Source organism: Zonotrichia albicollis, chromosome 8, assembly GCF_047830755.1.
Source record: "Zonotrichia albicollis isolate bZonAlb1 chromosome 8, bZonAlb1.hap1, whole genome shotgun sequence".
NCBI lineage: Eukaryota > Metazoa > Chordata > Aves > Passeriformes > Passerellidae > Zonotrichia > Zonotrichia albicollis.
Window position 1 is genome coordinate 417608 of NC_133826.1, and position 15287 is coordinate 432894.

The 15287-nt window shown below is 37.3% G+C and overlaps 1 protein-coding gene across 3 annotated transcripts in view; it reads left to right on the forward strand.

The window, feature by feature from the left end:
- The window catches only part of SLC44A5 (solute carrier family 44 member 5), a 66646-nt gene that overhangs the window by 36635 nt on the left and 14724 nt on the right, over positions 1-15287 (forward strand). For all 3 annotated transcript variants that reach the window (XM_074545526.1, XM_074545525.1, XM_074545524.1), the window contains exons 5-12: positions 558-642; positions 3029-3157; positions 3917-3977; positions 5602-5725; positions 6621-6704; positions 9252-9364; positions 9790-9921; positions 12598-12697. In XM_074545526.1, coding sequence (XP_074401627.1) covers positions 558-642; positions 3029-3157; positions 3917-3977; positions 5602-5725; positions 6621-6704; positions 9252-9364; positions 9790-9921; positions 12598-12697 — 828 coding nt within the window. The remainder of the gene's footprint in view (positions 1-557; positions 643-3028; positions 3158-3916; positions 3978-5601; positions 5726-6620; positions 6705-9251; positions 9365-9789; positions 9922-12597; positions 12698-15287) is intronic.

Below are 15287 nucleotides of genomic sequence, written 5' to 3' on the forward strand. Positions count from 1 at the left end.
ATGCGGGACTGACTGACCCTTATTTATATCAAGGGAGATCTTGTCAGTGTTATTAGTAGATGATATTATATTCTGTTTTCTGAACAACTGCTTTTGGTTTCCAACCATAAAAAGCTTCTGATTGATTTTGGTGCCACCTTCTGATCAACAAAAATTAGGCAGCTTTTACAGTGAAGCATTTGCTGATGGTGAGTTTGCATGCATTTCATGTGCAGGATGTTGGTGGCACAGAGACTATGATGTTTTTGCAGGGTTATTCTACAAACCTCAGCCTCTCAAGGCAGGACTACAGCTACACAGATTGTTTCAGCTTAAAATCATGCTGCAGATAAAAACGTGTCAAAATTATCATTCTTCAAAGCAAATACTTCTGGTTTCATAGATGTCTTGATGTGAAACATTCAAGGTCTACTTGGGATTTTTTTTGTCTTGTATTTGCAGTATGGATGTTCACAGTAATAGAACTTAAATATCAATGTATACTACAAATTTTGGAATGGTAGGATGTATAAGCACCTATATTTATGGTGATTATTATCTTATATCCATTTCCATAGGAACAAGACCATTTTGTTTTACTTCAACATTCTGAAATGTGCCAGCCCCGTAGTGTTAATAAACCTACAGTGCCCTACAACACAGGTGAGTGAAAATGTAGAGATAAAATATTTTCCCTGCATCTTAGTCATGGTACTTAAAAATGAGGCATGTATTTGTTTAGATTTAAAAAATGTTGTTTATTTCCTTCAAAATACAACATGGTTGTTTTATAAATTACCTGTAGCAAGCACACTCTCTGTAGTGTGTGACGGTCAGAAAAATGAAGTGGAAATGCACAAGATTGTATATTTTGGATAAGAGTAGACAGAAAAAGTCCACTGACTTGAACACAACAATTTTTTATTTATGAATTCATTGCAGGCAGCTATCCAGTAGTATTCAGTGCATGCAGAAAATATTGATTTATACCTAAGGTTTTTGGAGCTGAACATGTTCAAGAAACTGTGCATATTGCCATTGACAGGATTATCTAGGTGTGATTGGAGCCTATGGCTCTTTCAAACGTGAAGATTTTGAAAGCTTATTCTTGCCTTATTTCACAATTTGCACTCTGTTTGTTGTATTTGTTGTCGTTCCTTGTGAAGTTGTGAAATAAACCTAGTCATTGCATTTGTGTGGGTTAAGATTAACCTCCTGATCTTTCTTGCAAGACAATTTTCCTGATCATAAAACATGAAAATCTCTAACAAGAAAGAGCAAGAACCCTCTTAAGACTGGCTAGTTGCTGTCAGAATGAAAACTTGCTCCATCAGCTGCAGATTTGCTTCAGGAATCCCCATCTATCCACATGCACACATTGACGCTGTTGCCCTGCAGTCTTAAGACTCTTTCACTAGAACAGTTCAGTCTGTTCAGCAATATGAGGTCATTATGTGGGATTTGACTGGTGCTGTGGTCAGGTTGGCAATGGCCATGAATCAAATTGGGTGAAATACTTGTTAAAGGAGTGTTTTTGGGACCAGAGTAGTTACTTTGTTTGTTTTCAAATATGCAACATCTCCAAAACTAAGAATGCTGTTTTTGAATGCTGTTTGTTACTGTAGATGGTTAAATGACTGGTTGTTTCAAAAAATGCTGAAGAAATTTTTTTTGATGATTCCTCTTTTGAACTGCAAACAGGGTCCTTCATTCCTGACCTATACATATAAATATCAGGAGGAAGAACCCCCAAGAACTAACATGAGAGGAGCTTCAGTTCTTGAGTAAGGCTGGATTTGAAAACAGTTAATACAGTCCATTGGATCCATAGACAGCACATTTCACTGCCTGTTTCATAGATAGCAAACAGTTTATAGTAAAGTGTGTACTTGTTAGTCACCTGTTGTCCAGCAAGGACAAAACTCTTCTTTCTTTGTTCCTTGGCCTGTGGGTAGTCCATAGGACTAAAATACTCCTATAGAAAGACCCTCTTGCAGTATCTGCTGTGTTTTAAGGATTAGTACAAGACCTCTTCCCAAAATTCTTTTTGGTGAATTACTTAGAACGGAATGCCCTTGACAGTTTTGGTGCATGATGTCTCTCTGGTACTTGGACAGCAGAGCTTTGCAAAGGGCGTTTGGATAGCACAGCTTTGGAAACAAACTGCCTTCTAGAAAAGGCTCAAGCTTGCTGTAAAGATTGAATTCAAACCACCTCACATTCTTAATGCTGAGGAGTCAGAATGTCTGTCTTTAGTGTGATTCCAGGGACCAGCAGAACCTTCAGAGTCTGTTCATTGGGGCAGCCACTTCTCCATATCCTAAATCACAACTTCTCAGTGGACGCATTCAATAAACCCCAGTCCTCACCTGATTTCTCACATAAATCTGGCTTATAATGGCTATACCATGAGTCATGTGAGCATGACTTCTTCTCATAGGCATCCCCTGGCTTTGTAAGTCTTTTCTTAGTCTACAGTTAAAAGTCACTTTTGAGTTATTTATGCCTAACTTGACAATATTTGTATAGATGTAATTGACTGAAGAGGTTGTGTAGAAGGATGAAATAACAGTACCCGAGACTCTGGATTTTAGTGAGACTTTGTTTAAATAAAGTTCCCCTTATACATGTATTAGGAAAAAATTGTATGTATCCTGTAGAAGTAGCTGTCACACCCCCTTGCTCTTATGTACTGCTGATGATAGATATAGAGGAGGACTTCAGAGGTTTTTTCTTCCTGCCCAGAAAAATAATACTCTTTTCAACAGACTGAAAGCTCTTCTTGCCTATCAGAATGTGTGGAACCTAAGAAGATACAGAGAGGGACTTGATATGCCAGATATGAGGAGAACACACTTTGAAAGTGTTTTCTATCAAAGAATTCTAGAAGTATTCATTTAGGGAATCAAAAGGAGAACATATCTTTTCTAAATCCAGCAATAAACATTAATGAAGGCAGTGGCATTTTTCTTGCTTTTTCATTACACTGACTTTCCTTACCCTTCTCTACCCAGAGTGTGTCTTTACTTATTTTTTTCTTTTCTTGCAGCTTTGTGTCTCAAAGTGCCCAGACAGGTTTGCAACCTACATTGATGTTCAGGCTTCCTACAGATATAGACCAGATCAGTGGAATTACTTCAAACAGTTCTGCAAACCCGGTTTTAACAATCCTCGCAAGGTGTGTATGTATCTGTAGATGATAAAGTACATTTTTTCTTCAAGCAGTATTTAGTATGCATGATTTTACTGAGCTGCATCAAAGATTTGAATTATTCTGATTTCAGCATATAAGGAGATGTCCCATTTATGTGATTTGACACTTGTTTAATCTAGGCTGAAGGTCTTGAATGCACACTAAACCTCCACTCTTCAAATGATTGCTGTTGGCTTAAAAGACTACCTGCAGCTACTCATTCAGTTGCAGTACTGTGGCAAGCAGTATCCTTTAGTACTTAAGTACCCCACAGCAGTAGAGTGTCTCAAACCAATTCTTAAGGCTCTTAAGTCATCTATAGCTACTTGGAAAGGTAGCTAAGAAAATTAATCTATCCTTCATACAACTGATTTTGTCCTCAAATGTACTGGTTACTTTTCCCGTCTTTAAAATGTCTTGCAATTCAGCTACATTAATTGGATTAAAATCTTACTTTTCTTTAAAAGAAAAGATAAAGGGTAGGCAAGGAACAATTGTCCAGTCAGTTCTGGCTTAGATGCTGATCCAAAAGTCTTTTATGTCACTAGAAAAGAAAAGAACAGTCTTTTCCCAAATCACAATGACAGTTTGGATTCTCACTTAGATATAAATGTATCTTGCAGCTCCACCAGTGAAATTTGGGGAGGAGGCTACAAAGCCCAGTTTGGGGCATTCTTCAGACTGGGTGAAAAACAAACATACTGTTACACTGTGATTCAGCATTCCTATTTTTCCCCTTTTTAGTCTATTGCTCAAGTCCTACGTGATGAAGATTGTCCTTCGATGATCATTCCAAGCAGGCCTTGTGAGTGATTCTACTTCTTATACACATCTTAGCAGATTGTGAGCATTCATATTAAAGCACAACTCCAGTCTGAAATGTGTTTTGCAGCAACATCACTAGGAGCTGTTTGTTATCTGACATTCACATTCATTCAGTTTTAAAGCATAAATCAATTCAATTTGAAAACACAAATATTTATTAATATTTTTTCTAACAGTCGTCTGCGAATATTCAGCGTGTGATCAGGTCAAGCTGAGCTCTTTCTTGCTCTTGAATCATCACTGATAGCAAAAGCTCTTCAACTGAAATTGTGCTTTCCAAAGCAAGAGCAAGCGATGCCATTGGCATAAAGAAAATGCTACAAATGTTGGAAGGATCATACGGCCAGGTGTTGAAGTTCAAACGATACTTCAGCCCAGTTACAATGCAGCTCTCCTTTCAGTGCAGTGCTGGCTATGCAGGACATATGGAGGAATTCCAGAGCAAAAAATGTCACTATGGTCAGCAGGTGTTTCTGAGTAGATAACCACTGATCTCAGAGCTCATCTCAGCTGCACAAGTGTAGTATTGACCCAGAATCTTACAGAAGAAGAAATTGCTGTTTATTTTTGCCATACTTTAAAGTAGGAATCATGTAAACCAGGAACATGTCATTAAAAGGAGAAGATACGGATTAAATTTTTAAAACATAGTCTGAATTGTATGAAAACTGAAGTACTGACCCAAAAGACATAAAATAACTTGCAAAGAAGCTCTTATATTCTTTTAGACTACATCAATGAGCAAAGATTACAGTGGGAGGAAAAGATATGTTAAGATATGTTGCTTAATAATTTATTCAGAATAATTGCTGGGGGAGATAGATATTGGAATGGAATATTGAGCCCTGGCTTCAGTATTTGTTGCAATCTGTTAAGGAAAGCACTGAATAGTTATGTGAAGTACACCTCTGAAGGAGGACTCACCTGCTCTTCTCTTTGGAATGAAACCAAGGATGTTTTGCAGCAAAGAACGGGGCAGAGTAAAACAGTATGCAAACACCTCCTTTTCTCGCTTTTTTGTAATCTCCTCTTCCCTCTCTCTAACCAGCTCTTTGTATCTTTTTTCCGTTGCTTCATCTCCAAGAATATCTAGTGATAGTGCCTGGTACTGGAGCTCATCTGGCATATAAGGAAAGCAACACTTGCTGTTATATATTGGCTGGGGCTAATATGATTCATGATCAGTCAAGTTGAATCTGTCCTTGGGGGCTGGTCTCATTATTACCATAAAATGGCATATTTGAGAAGCTGCAGTTTTTATAAGCTGCCCAGATACTGACAGAGAGTCAGTTCCACATTTATTACAAATTCTTAAACTCCTATGTATAGTACTGTTGTTATTTGGTAGGACCTAGAATCTCCAGTTGAAATCTATGATCCGACCCTGCCTGAGCTTAGACAAAAAACCTCCAAGCATAAAAATCATAATTTTGAATGCAATGGCTCTTCCAAGATTTGTCAAATCAACATATTGCTATATAATCAGTTGAAAAACAATTGACTGTGAATCTGAAATTATTTAAGTATGTTGCAAAACACACATGATAAAAGCAGAGCTTGACATGAGATGTAATATGCAGGCTTTGTTTTGATATTTTGAATAGTTCTGAAGAGATGCTTCCCAGACTTCTCCACGAAGAATGGTGTGTTGACCGTGGCAAATCAGACTACATTCAAAGATGGAAGAGGGAAAACAAGAAATGTAACTGATCTCAGGGAAGCTGCAAAGTAGGTTTTATCCTTCTTTAGTGTTTGTTGGATTCTGAGATTGCACAATAATTTAATAATTTTAAAAAATCAGAATCTCTTGTAGCAAATGACTGAGGGTACCCAAGCTAGACTCGGTATCAAATGGTTTCTCTGTGCCTGAGCACTTCCAAAGTTCCATTAAGGAAATCCAGTACTGTGGTGTGCAGATAGGAGCAAAACGTGCAAAAAGCCTAAGTCTGACGGTCTCAGTCATTTTTTGAAATAATTATTGCTTTTTCTAGCAAAAATAAGTTTTGCAAGGAAAGTTGCCTGAGGTTCAAAATGCAATCCTTATGCTGCAGGACTCAGGCCAGTCAGGAATGGCCTTGGCTATGCTGTTCTGTAATGACCTTTCCACTACCATGGGCTGGCCTGGTACTTTGGGCATCTCACCTCATCTGAGTGCTCCTGCCTCTGGTAAAAAATAATGTGTTGGGCTATTCTTCGGAAAACTATTATGTGGGTGAGCATTCTGCAAAATAGAAAAACAGTTCCATCAAGTTGCTTCACTGACCTGTTTTCTGGTTCTATGCTATTAGCAGTTCTAGAGTCACCACTGTTTGTCCCTTGCTACATTGCAGATATTGATAGTATACCCTTGCCTTGTGACATAATAAGCAATTATGACAATAAAGCCTTTTTAATTAATTTTTTTCAGGACTTGTAGAGACATTCTTATGCAGATTTTTCTTTGCTGTAACTGTGATTGGTGTTGATTTGGTGACAGAACTGGAGTATAGTTGTAAAAAAAATTGTAGTATACTCTTATCACTACCAAAGATATACCAAATTCTTTCACTGATCATATTTGTTGTTTAAATAAATTCTCCTTTTCTACCTGAAGCAAGCTTTTGTTTTATTTTTCTTTTCTCAGTGGCATCAATAATGTCCTGGATGCAAGATCAGTTGGAATGAAAATTTTTGAAGACTATGCCATTTCTTGGTATTGGATTTTAATGTAAGGGTTTTTTTGATATTTTTAGTGTTTCAAAACTCATTTTGGAATGTGCAGGAAATAAAAAAAGATATATTGTGTATGTATTTGGTACATATTCTACTTTAAAACTCGATAAACTGTAATTTCCTTTCATCACACATGATAATAAGATAGTTACAGTTCTGTGGATGGTAAGGATAGTACAGCAGACATACATAGAGTGTCAGTTGATCTGGAATAGCTTTTTAATGTCCTACCAGTCAGAAAATCAGGAGGAGCAGGGTTCTGTTGCAGCACCCATGTGTGTAGCAATTCCAAAACTGAAAAATCTTAATTAAGTAACTTTCAAGCCAGTTGCACTTGCCAAGTATTACTTGTACATATATAAAACAGATAGTTTCTGAATTTGTGCAAGCAATATTCAGTTAAACCCATTATAATCCCTAAGTTCAATATGAATCCATAAATCCAATGCAGCAGGCAAAGCAGCATCAAGAACAATTACTGAACAGTATTAACTTTATCTTGCAATTAATATTAACTAAACACCAATTAATTAAAATGCAGCACCAAAACAAGAGAAGTAGCTTCTTTGTTGAAGCAAATATGTAAGTATTTGTGAACTCCTAGCCCATCAATATTGATTTTGATGGACCAGTGTGTTGATCTATTTAAACAGGAACCGAATTTGTTGCCACGTGAGAACCTTTAACATGCACATGTTAAGCATACATTAGTCAATCCTGAATGCAAACCCACAGCATTTAATACACACTTTAGATAATAATGTGGAGGTTTAGTCAGTTCAGAAACACAAGTTGTCAGCTTTTAAAGGTGTTCAGACACTGGTGGAAAGACAGCTTTCTCATAGTCTGATACTCAGCTCACAATATTTAGTAGCAGGAAACTCATGGATATTCAGCAAGCTTGGGTCTCTCTCTTACTGAAATCAGGCTTGTGGTACAGAGTCTTTCAAAGGAGATACCACTGGACACACTGGACAGAGAACTGACCATTGTTTTGAACAGAAATTCTAAATATTGAAGCAAGTTTCCACATTTCAAATACGGTATTTTTTTGTAAGGAATTGTTACCACTTCAAAGTAGTTGGGTATAATTTTCCTCACACTTTTCACCCAATGATAGCATAGATCAAATGATTTCTGGACAAATATATTTAAGTGCCAGAGGTTGGGTGAAGTTTTTAACAGTTAAGGCTTGACACTGAAGGGAGGCTGGATTAGAATTTAAATATGGAATTGCTGTAGTGTTTTTAGCATACCTCAAAAGAACTACTGCTTCAAGCCTCAGTTTAAGGGAACGAGTCTGTTGAAGGCAGCTGCTACTATGTACTCAGTTTTGGTGTTACTAGGACTCATGTATAGCTAAAGATAACTTTGGATAAAAGTAATTTACTGCTTTCAAGATGGAGCCCCAAAACTACAACTTTTCTTGAGGAATATATTCTGAATTTCAGTAAATCATTCAGAAAGGGAAAATACATCAGGCTAGGAAGCCATTAAAGACATAGGACTTAAGGCAAAGTTAGAAAGGTTTAACTAAATAAGCTGATGTGATTTTTTTTATGATCAGGCTGTCCCATTTTTTTAGCTTTGGTTATTGGCTAAATAAGCTGGGAACATTCAGAAGAAAAGTTACTGAACACAGGCGAGAAGAGGGTTTAAATTTTTTTGGGTCTGTACTGATACAAAATTCGCATGTAACACCTACTAAAAATAATGAGACATGAAATGTTCTTTAAAGCATCTGAGCTGGATATTTGTTCAATGGGATTAATATTCATATTGCTTTCTTCATAATTGTTTAGAAAGCCATGTGGAGTGAAAAAGCCTTTTGCAATAATTTTTTCCTTGCTTTCTAGGAGTGAAATGAAAACAAATATTATATTACCTTATATTACATTACATTACATTAATTATTGTCTTGATGAAGAAAAGGCACTGTAATGCCTTTAGGGACTTCATAGAAAGGCTCTTAACAGTTTCTTTCTATGCATCATAGTGCCCTGATCGTTTCTTCTTCTGATTAATAGAAGCGGTGATGAGTAGAAATTATGTCCTTCTAACCTCCTTATGGTTTTTCTCCTAAATGTAATTCTTTTTTTTTTCCCTAGGAAGCTTCTAGAATGTTGTTTACTAACATTGTTTCTTTGCAAGCAGGGATTTTCTGTGGAGGACATAAACCAGCAACTTCCCCACATATAGGTATCCCTCCAATTTAACTTTCTGTACTGTAGATTAGACTGTGGCCTGAAAAAGGCAGTGAGTTTTTCAGCTGGTGTAAGTGACAAAAAAGGCATTCTATTAATCCCATTCAACCAGCCTGAGAACCTAGTACACATATGTGAGATCATCATATATAAGCTGTTTGTTTGTAATGGCAGATAGCCATGAGAATGTATTTCATTGTGAAGATTTTGAAATACTTTTTTACAAATCATGCTATTATGTGAGATGAAGTGACCCTCATTTGAAGTAACAGGAATGCAAGAATGTGAATAGATTCTTACACTCATTTTCTCTGTGTTTCTGTTTCTTCACTTTCTAGTGGACTGTTCATTGCAATGATGTTGAGTCTGCTGTTCCTTGTGTTATTGAGGTTCACAGCTGGGGTTCTCTTCTGGATTTTCATCTTTGGCGTGATTGGAATTATAGGTTATGGTAGGTGTAATTTTCTAGCCTCTGAGACTATTTTTTCTTACTGCTTAAGTCTGGAAAATCAGTAGTTAACTCAATTAAATGGTACAATGGGTAAATTAATGCCTAGTTTTAGACACAATTAAGTGAGAAGGACATAAATGGCAGCACAATGCAGTAAGAATCCAGCTGTGCTGATACTTAGCAGCAGATGTAGTAACCTGCATTACCTATGCACAGTATGCTTAGTCTGTAATCACTTGTACTGATATTTCTTTCCCGTATATATGATATCATAATTGGCTAGTCTCACAGTGATGCATTTTTGGGCTTTGCTGACCTGACAGGCTTCTACAAAAGCAAAACATTTGGCTTGTAAGATTTTTTTTTTAATTTGCATCTTTGCGCTCTTCATACACACTCCTATTTTATTGATTGTTTTTTAAAAGGCATCTGGCATTGTTACTGGGAGTATGATCATCTAAAAGGAATACCTGGATCTGACCTCACTGTTTATGATATTGGATTCCAGACAGACTTCAAAGTGTACCTGCAGCTGAGGCAAACATGGTTAGCATTTAGTAAGTGCCCTTTTACATTCGATATCTGTTAATGGATATTCAGGAAAATCAGTCAGTGTCTTAATATACTTTCTGCCTTGTTAAATCTCCTCCTCTACACATGTTGCTCAGAGGAGAAAGCAGAATTCCTTTTCTCTGTATTGTGTAAAAATATGCTTTTTCAAAAGAGACTCGTATATTTGTAAGGGGAGATAATGCAATCACACTAGTGATAAGAATGAAAAAATCTTTTGTTAGGAGCATTCTACTTCCTGTGTGTTCAGTCTTCACCATGGGGAAAGCAGAAGGCAGTAATTAAGTTCATCATGATGAAGTTGTGCAAGGAAGTGTACTTTTCTCTCTCTGATAATTTTTTCTCCCTCCTTGAGAGCCCCAGAAATGCGATTAATAAGTCACATTAATAACTACACTTGCTTTGTGTCTTAGAATCATAAAATGTGCCAAGTTGGAAGGGGCCCATCAGTATGATCAAGTGCAGCTCCTGGCCCTGCACAGGACACTCCAACAATCCCACCCTGTGCCTGAAAGTATTGTCCAAATGTTCCTTGAGCTCTGGCAGTCTTGGGGCCATGACCATTCCCTGGGCAGTCTGTTCAGTGCCTGACTCTTGGGGAAGAACCTTTTCCTGATCTCCCACCTAAATCTCCCGACCCAGCTCCAGCTGTTCCCTGGAGTCCTGTCACTGGTCATGAGAATGAAGAGGTCGGTACCTGCCCTTCTAGTTGCCCTTGTGAGGATGCTGAGGACCACAATGAGGTATCCTGTCAGTTTACACTTAGGTCACTGAATTTTCTTGTTGTCTGATCTAAGACTGTGAAATAAACCATTTTAAACAAAATCCTACTGGAACAAGACAACCTGCAGCATACACGCTCCACCCCCCAAGAAAGGAGGAGCAGAAGAGGGAAGAAATAACTGTCGAATATTACTTGCACTCCTGTTACTGCTCTGTTTGAAGACACACAGACTTGTAACTGATGATGAATGGATCATAACCAAAAACACTGCCTCTCCCTATTGGTAGCTAAATTAATAGAGCAGCAGCTTACTGCTTAAATCTCCTATCTCTTATTTATATCTTCATTTACTTCTGTGTTGGATCATTGAGCTTATGAGACATCTTCTATATATATTGTTGAGGCTGAGCTTTTTAGTGTGCTCTCCGTAGAGAATATTAGGACTTTATTATGCATTTTTTCCCCTGTAACTCTTCAGGCTCTTCCCCTGCCTGATTCTTAGCAGCCAGTGTATAGTTTACCTAGAGTTGAGTGTCACTTTCACAAGAGTAAATTACGGTACACAGGAATTAAATTGCTTTTCCAAAATCACTTAGCAAAGTAAATAGTTACATATCCTTGAAGAAAACGTAGTCAGAGTCCTAGTCTAGAACTCATCATGTACTGACAATGCTTGCCTTTTTCACAGTGTTTTGGACAAGTACATTAATCTAACAGAGACAAATTGGAATGAGACCAACTTCAAAGAGACCTGTTTTTATATTCCTTCATGGGGAAATGGCACCTGCAGTTCTGTTGCCAGGGGTAATACTTGGGATTGCAATTCAACATCATCTGTGACTATTGGGTCTGATATTCTGAGACTCTATCTAAGCTGTGGGACCTAAAGCCAAATCTCATCTTCCTTTGCAAACCTTCACATAAGTTTTTAGATACTTCAGGGTATACTGTCCCTTCTGTCTTCCTCTCCCTCCACAGAACTTCTTGGGCTCAGCTGGAGGACGCAGGTCCTGCTGCATACAATAATCTGCCCCTACTGGGCTGGTTTAAGTGTTGTCTAATGATCTGAAGCACCAAAAATAAATGGATATGTCTCAGAGTTGGAGGATGTGTGCTTCAGGCATTAAAGACTCAGTCTTCTCTAGGTGAAGTTCCCAGATTTTTCTTACTTTCTACTGCAGAAGTAGGTTTTGAACCAACACGAATAGAAAGCAGACAGAAGCAGACCCTACTGAAATCAGAGTTATGATTCAAATGCTGCTTGTAGTTAAGAGCTCTCAGCTCTCTAATATCAGAGCATGATTCCAGCAATGCAACTGGAAGGTGAAAGTAATTTGACCAGGATGGTCCTATCTTAGTCTCTTTTTTTTTTTAACTTTAATGAGCTGAAAGGAGCTCATGCCAGGGTAATACTCAAACAAACCTTTTGATTTTAGTACATATACATTTTAGAACAATGTAGATCAGAAAAATGCACTCTCCATGAAAAACTTGACTCTTCATCTCCTATTTTTTATTATCTAAATACTATAAATGAGCAACAGTATAGCATGAACAAATGCTTGTATTATGAGCAAATTTCTTGTTTATGGAAAGTACAATTTGTAAAGGATGAATTGTATCTAAGGCTAGATACTGCAGTCACATTGAAGTTAATATTTTTCTGAGAATTAGATGTTCCATTTTTCTGTTAAAAACATAAATATCAGGGTCATATACACTCTGACTAACTCACTGCAAACAGAATTTTTTTTCAATGGGACTTCAAAACCTATGAAATGGTATTGAAGTTTGGCAGGTGCAGTTGTAGAAAGAACTGCTCAGGCACAGAATTTTACAGAGTTCATGAACAATAGTTCAAATTACAAGGAAAAATTACAGAAGCAGCATATTGGTTTTGTTCTTGATAAATCTAATTTCTTTATTTGCTTGTTTACAGTGATAATGCTTTGTGGTGTTGAAGTCATAATCATACTGATGCTGATCTTCCTAAGAAATCGGATTCGGATTGCTATTGCACTGTTGAAGGAAGGTAGTAGGTATGTTTGTCTGATTTTAATATATGTTGAATTTTATTAAATGATCTTTAGAGTACACTCTTCTAGAACTCTATCTTTCATTACCAAGGGCAGAAAATTGGGGTTTAAAATACAACACTGCATTTGTTGCATGAAACAGGTTCAACAAGGAATTCACACGAGGCGTTCAAGGAATATCAGTTACCTTTTAATGAGGTCGTGCTTAATAGAGCTTTCTCTTTTAAAGTAAGGTATTTCTTATCTTTCTGCTTCTTGCCTTAAGAATTCATACATTCTTAATGTTACCACATATGCTTAGTGCAAAGAAGGTGTCTCAGCAGAAAATCTAAGTGTGGTATACTGTTTATAGGAGGCTGGGACGTGTAGGTGCCAACTTTTCTCTGTCATCGGATTGTTCCTTGAGTCTTATACTAGTGGTGGAGGATTAGTGTTGTTTTGGCTTTGCCTTCTATTTAGGAAAGGCTAGGAGATTCTACTGGGTCCAGTCGAACTTCTGTGTGGACAGGCATAAATGTGCAGAGAGAAACTTCTGTGACCAGACATTGTAAGAGGATGTGGTCTAAGATACGTGTTCTTAGCTCTGAGTAAAGAAGAAGGCAAACCAGGATATGGGAGTTCTGGGCTAAAGGGACCTCTTTGTTGTGTGTTTCCTGAAATCTGCACAGGCTTTGTTCACAGTGGTTCCTGTTTTAAACAGTTTTACACAGAATATTTAGTGGGTTTTTTTTTGTTTTGTTTGGGTTTTTTTCCTTTGTTTGGTTTGGTTTTTTTTGTTTGTTTTTGGTTTGGTTTGGAGTTTGGATTTTTTTAATTGAGAGTATTACAAAGGATAAACGGACTTAAAATTGACTGACTTAAAATGTCACTTGAATTTCACTGCAAATAGGCTATGGTCTCATAGGTCCTGAAAGCAAGCCTGTGTTCTCAGAGCACATAGCGTTAGTTTTAAGTTTATCTATGAGCACTTGCTTGTGGTTTTCTGCCATCTTTATTGCCTCTGCGGTTCCCAGGAATCACAATTTGGGATTTTTGTCATGGAATTAAGAAATACTGAAGTTCTGCATTTAGCCAGGTATCTGTTTCCTGTCTTATGTTACTGTGCAATTAGAACATAGCAATTAATTTAGGCAGCACTAAATTATACTCTTTAATTCCCATTCATTAAAATCCAGGAACACTTTTAACGTTCTTCAAAACCCTTGTTCACAACCTTGACAAGTGGAAGGATTTTAGAAAGTTCATAAACTTCTTGCTGATTAGTAATAACATTCTGTAGTTTTCCAGCAGCATGGAAAGGTTACTTGAAGGTGAACTTCTTGCTTTCATGCATAATGGATGAGATGAAACACTGTATGTAATTACTGTAAACCTAACAGACCAGGTCATATATTTAGGAAGATAAAAAATAAGGTGCTAATGACTGAAAATCAAATTATGTTTTTCAATACCTTTTAGCTACATTTTCAAAAATATTAGTTATAATGCCAGTAATTGACTTGAAATCCATAGTTAGAAACAAGAGTTGTTAATCAGTGTTTTGGAATAATAGGGCATGGTCTTAATGGTAACTAACTTAATGGTAACTAAGTCGCCCTGTTTTTCTAAGTTCTTCTAAGCCTTTTGATGTTCACATTTTTGTAATGGAGTTCTCATGCACTTTATGTAAATAATGATTGTTTTTGCCTTCCTTTCTGGAGGAGGAGAAATTTCATGGATTGTTGATTTGACCAGTGTCATTGAAGAGGTGGCAATTTCATCCTCCAGTCCAGGATCACTTTTCCAATTCTATATATATCAAGGTCGAGAAATAAACTTCCCTTTTTTTTACCTTGGAGGTTCCAGCGTGTGTGTTGTTTTATTTCATGTCCTATTGTAATACTAAGAGGCCTGCCAATAACTGCTGAACACAGCCAGTTTGTTGTGATTATTTCTCAAACAGCATAAGTTTGTGTCCTCCTGTGTGACTTGTAATAGACTTTTTTGTCTCTGTGCTCAGACAGCAATTGATGTTTGGCTCAAAACCTCTGGATTGGACATGACAGTTTCCTTGAATTCCCCCCAGCATTTACTGCTTACCTTTAGAAACTGAGTAAATTTTTCTCCTTTTGCTGTCTGGAAACTGCATCCTATAAAACAAATTACATCAGAGGTGCCCTAAGTTATAGAAGAAATACTGTAAGAAATAGTACTAGACAAAAAGGTTTGTGATAAAGAGAGCCAGCCTGTAAGTTTGAGTAAACAAAGCACCTGCTTTCTGAATTTACATCCAGTGAGATAACCAGTTGGAGATGTTCACTTCTGGGATAGCAGCAGGTTTACCAAGAGGGCTGGTATCAACTCCCACTTCAGAGAATGAGTCCCTGGCAGAGTGGAACTAGCATGGCCAAGTTCCTGCCACTAGTCACATTCTAGCCACAGGAATTAGCAGTAGAATATCAGGCTACATATACCTTGATATTAAAAGAAGCTGTCTAAGCTGTCAACAGAAAAAGGCAATTATTAATTTTGCCTTCCATTAGTCATAGGTGAGCACCACTTATGTACAGCATGTGCAAGGAAAGGCACATAAGGGCAGGAAGGTGCAGTCTGT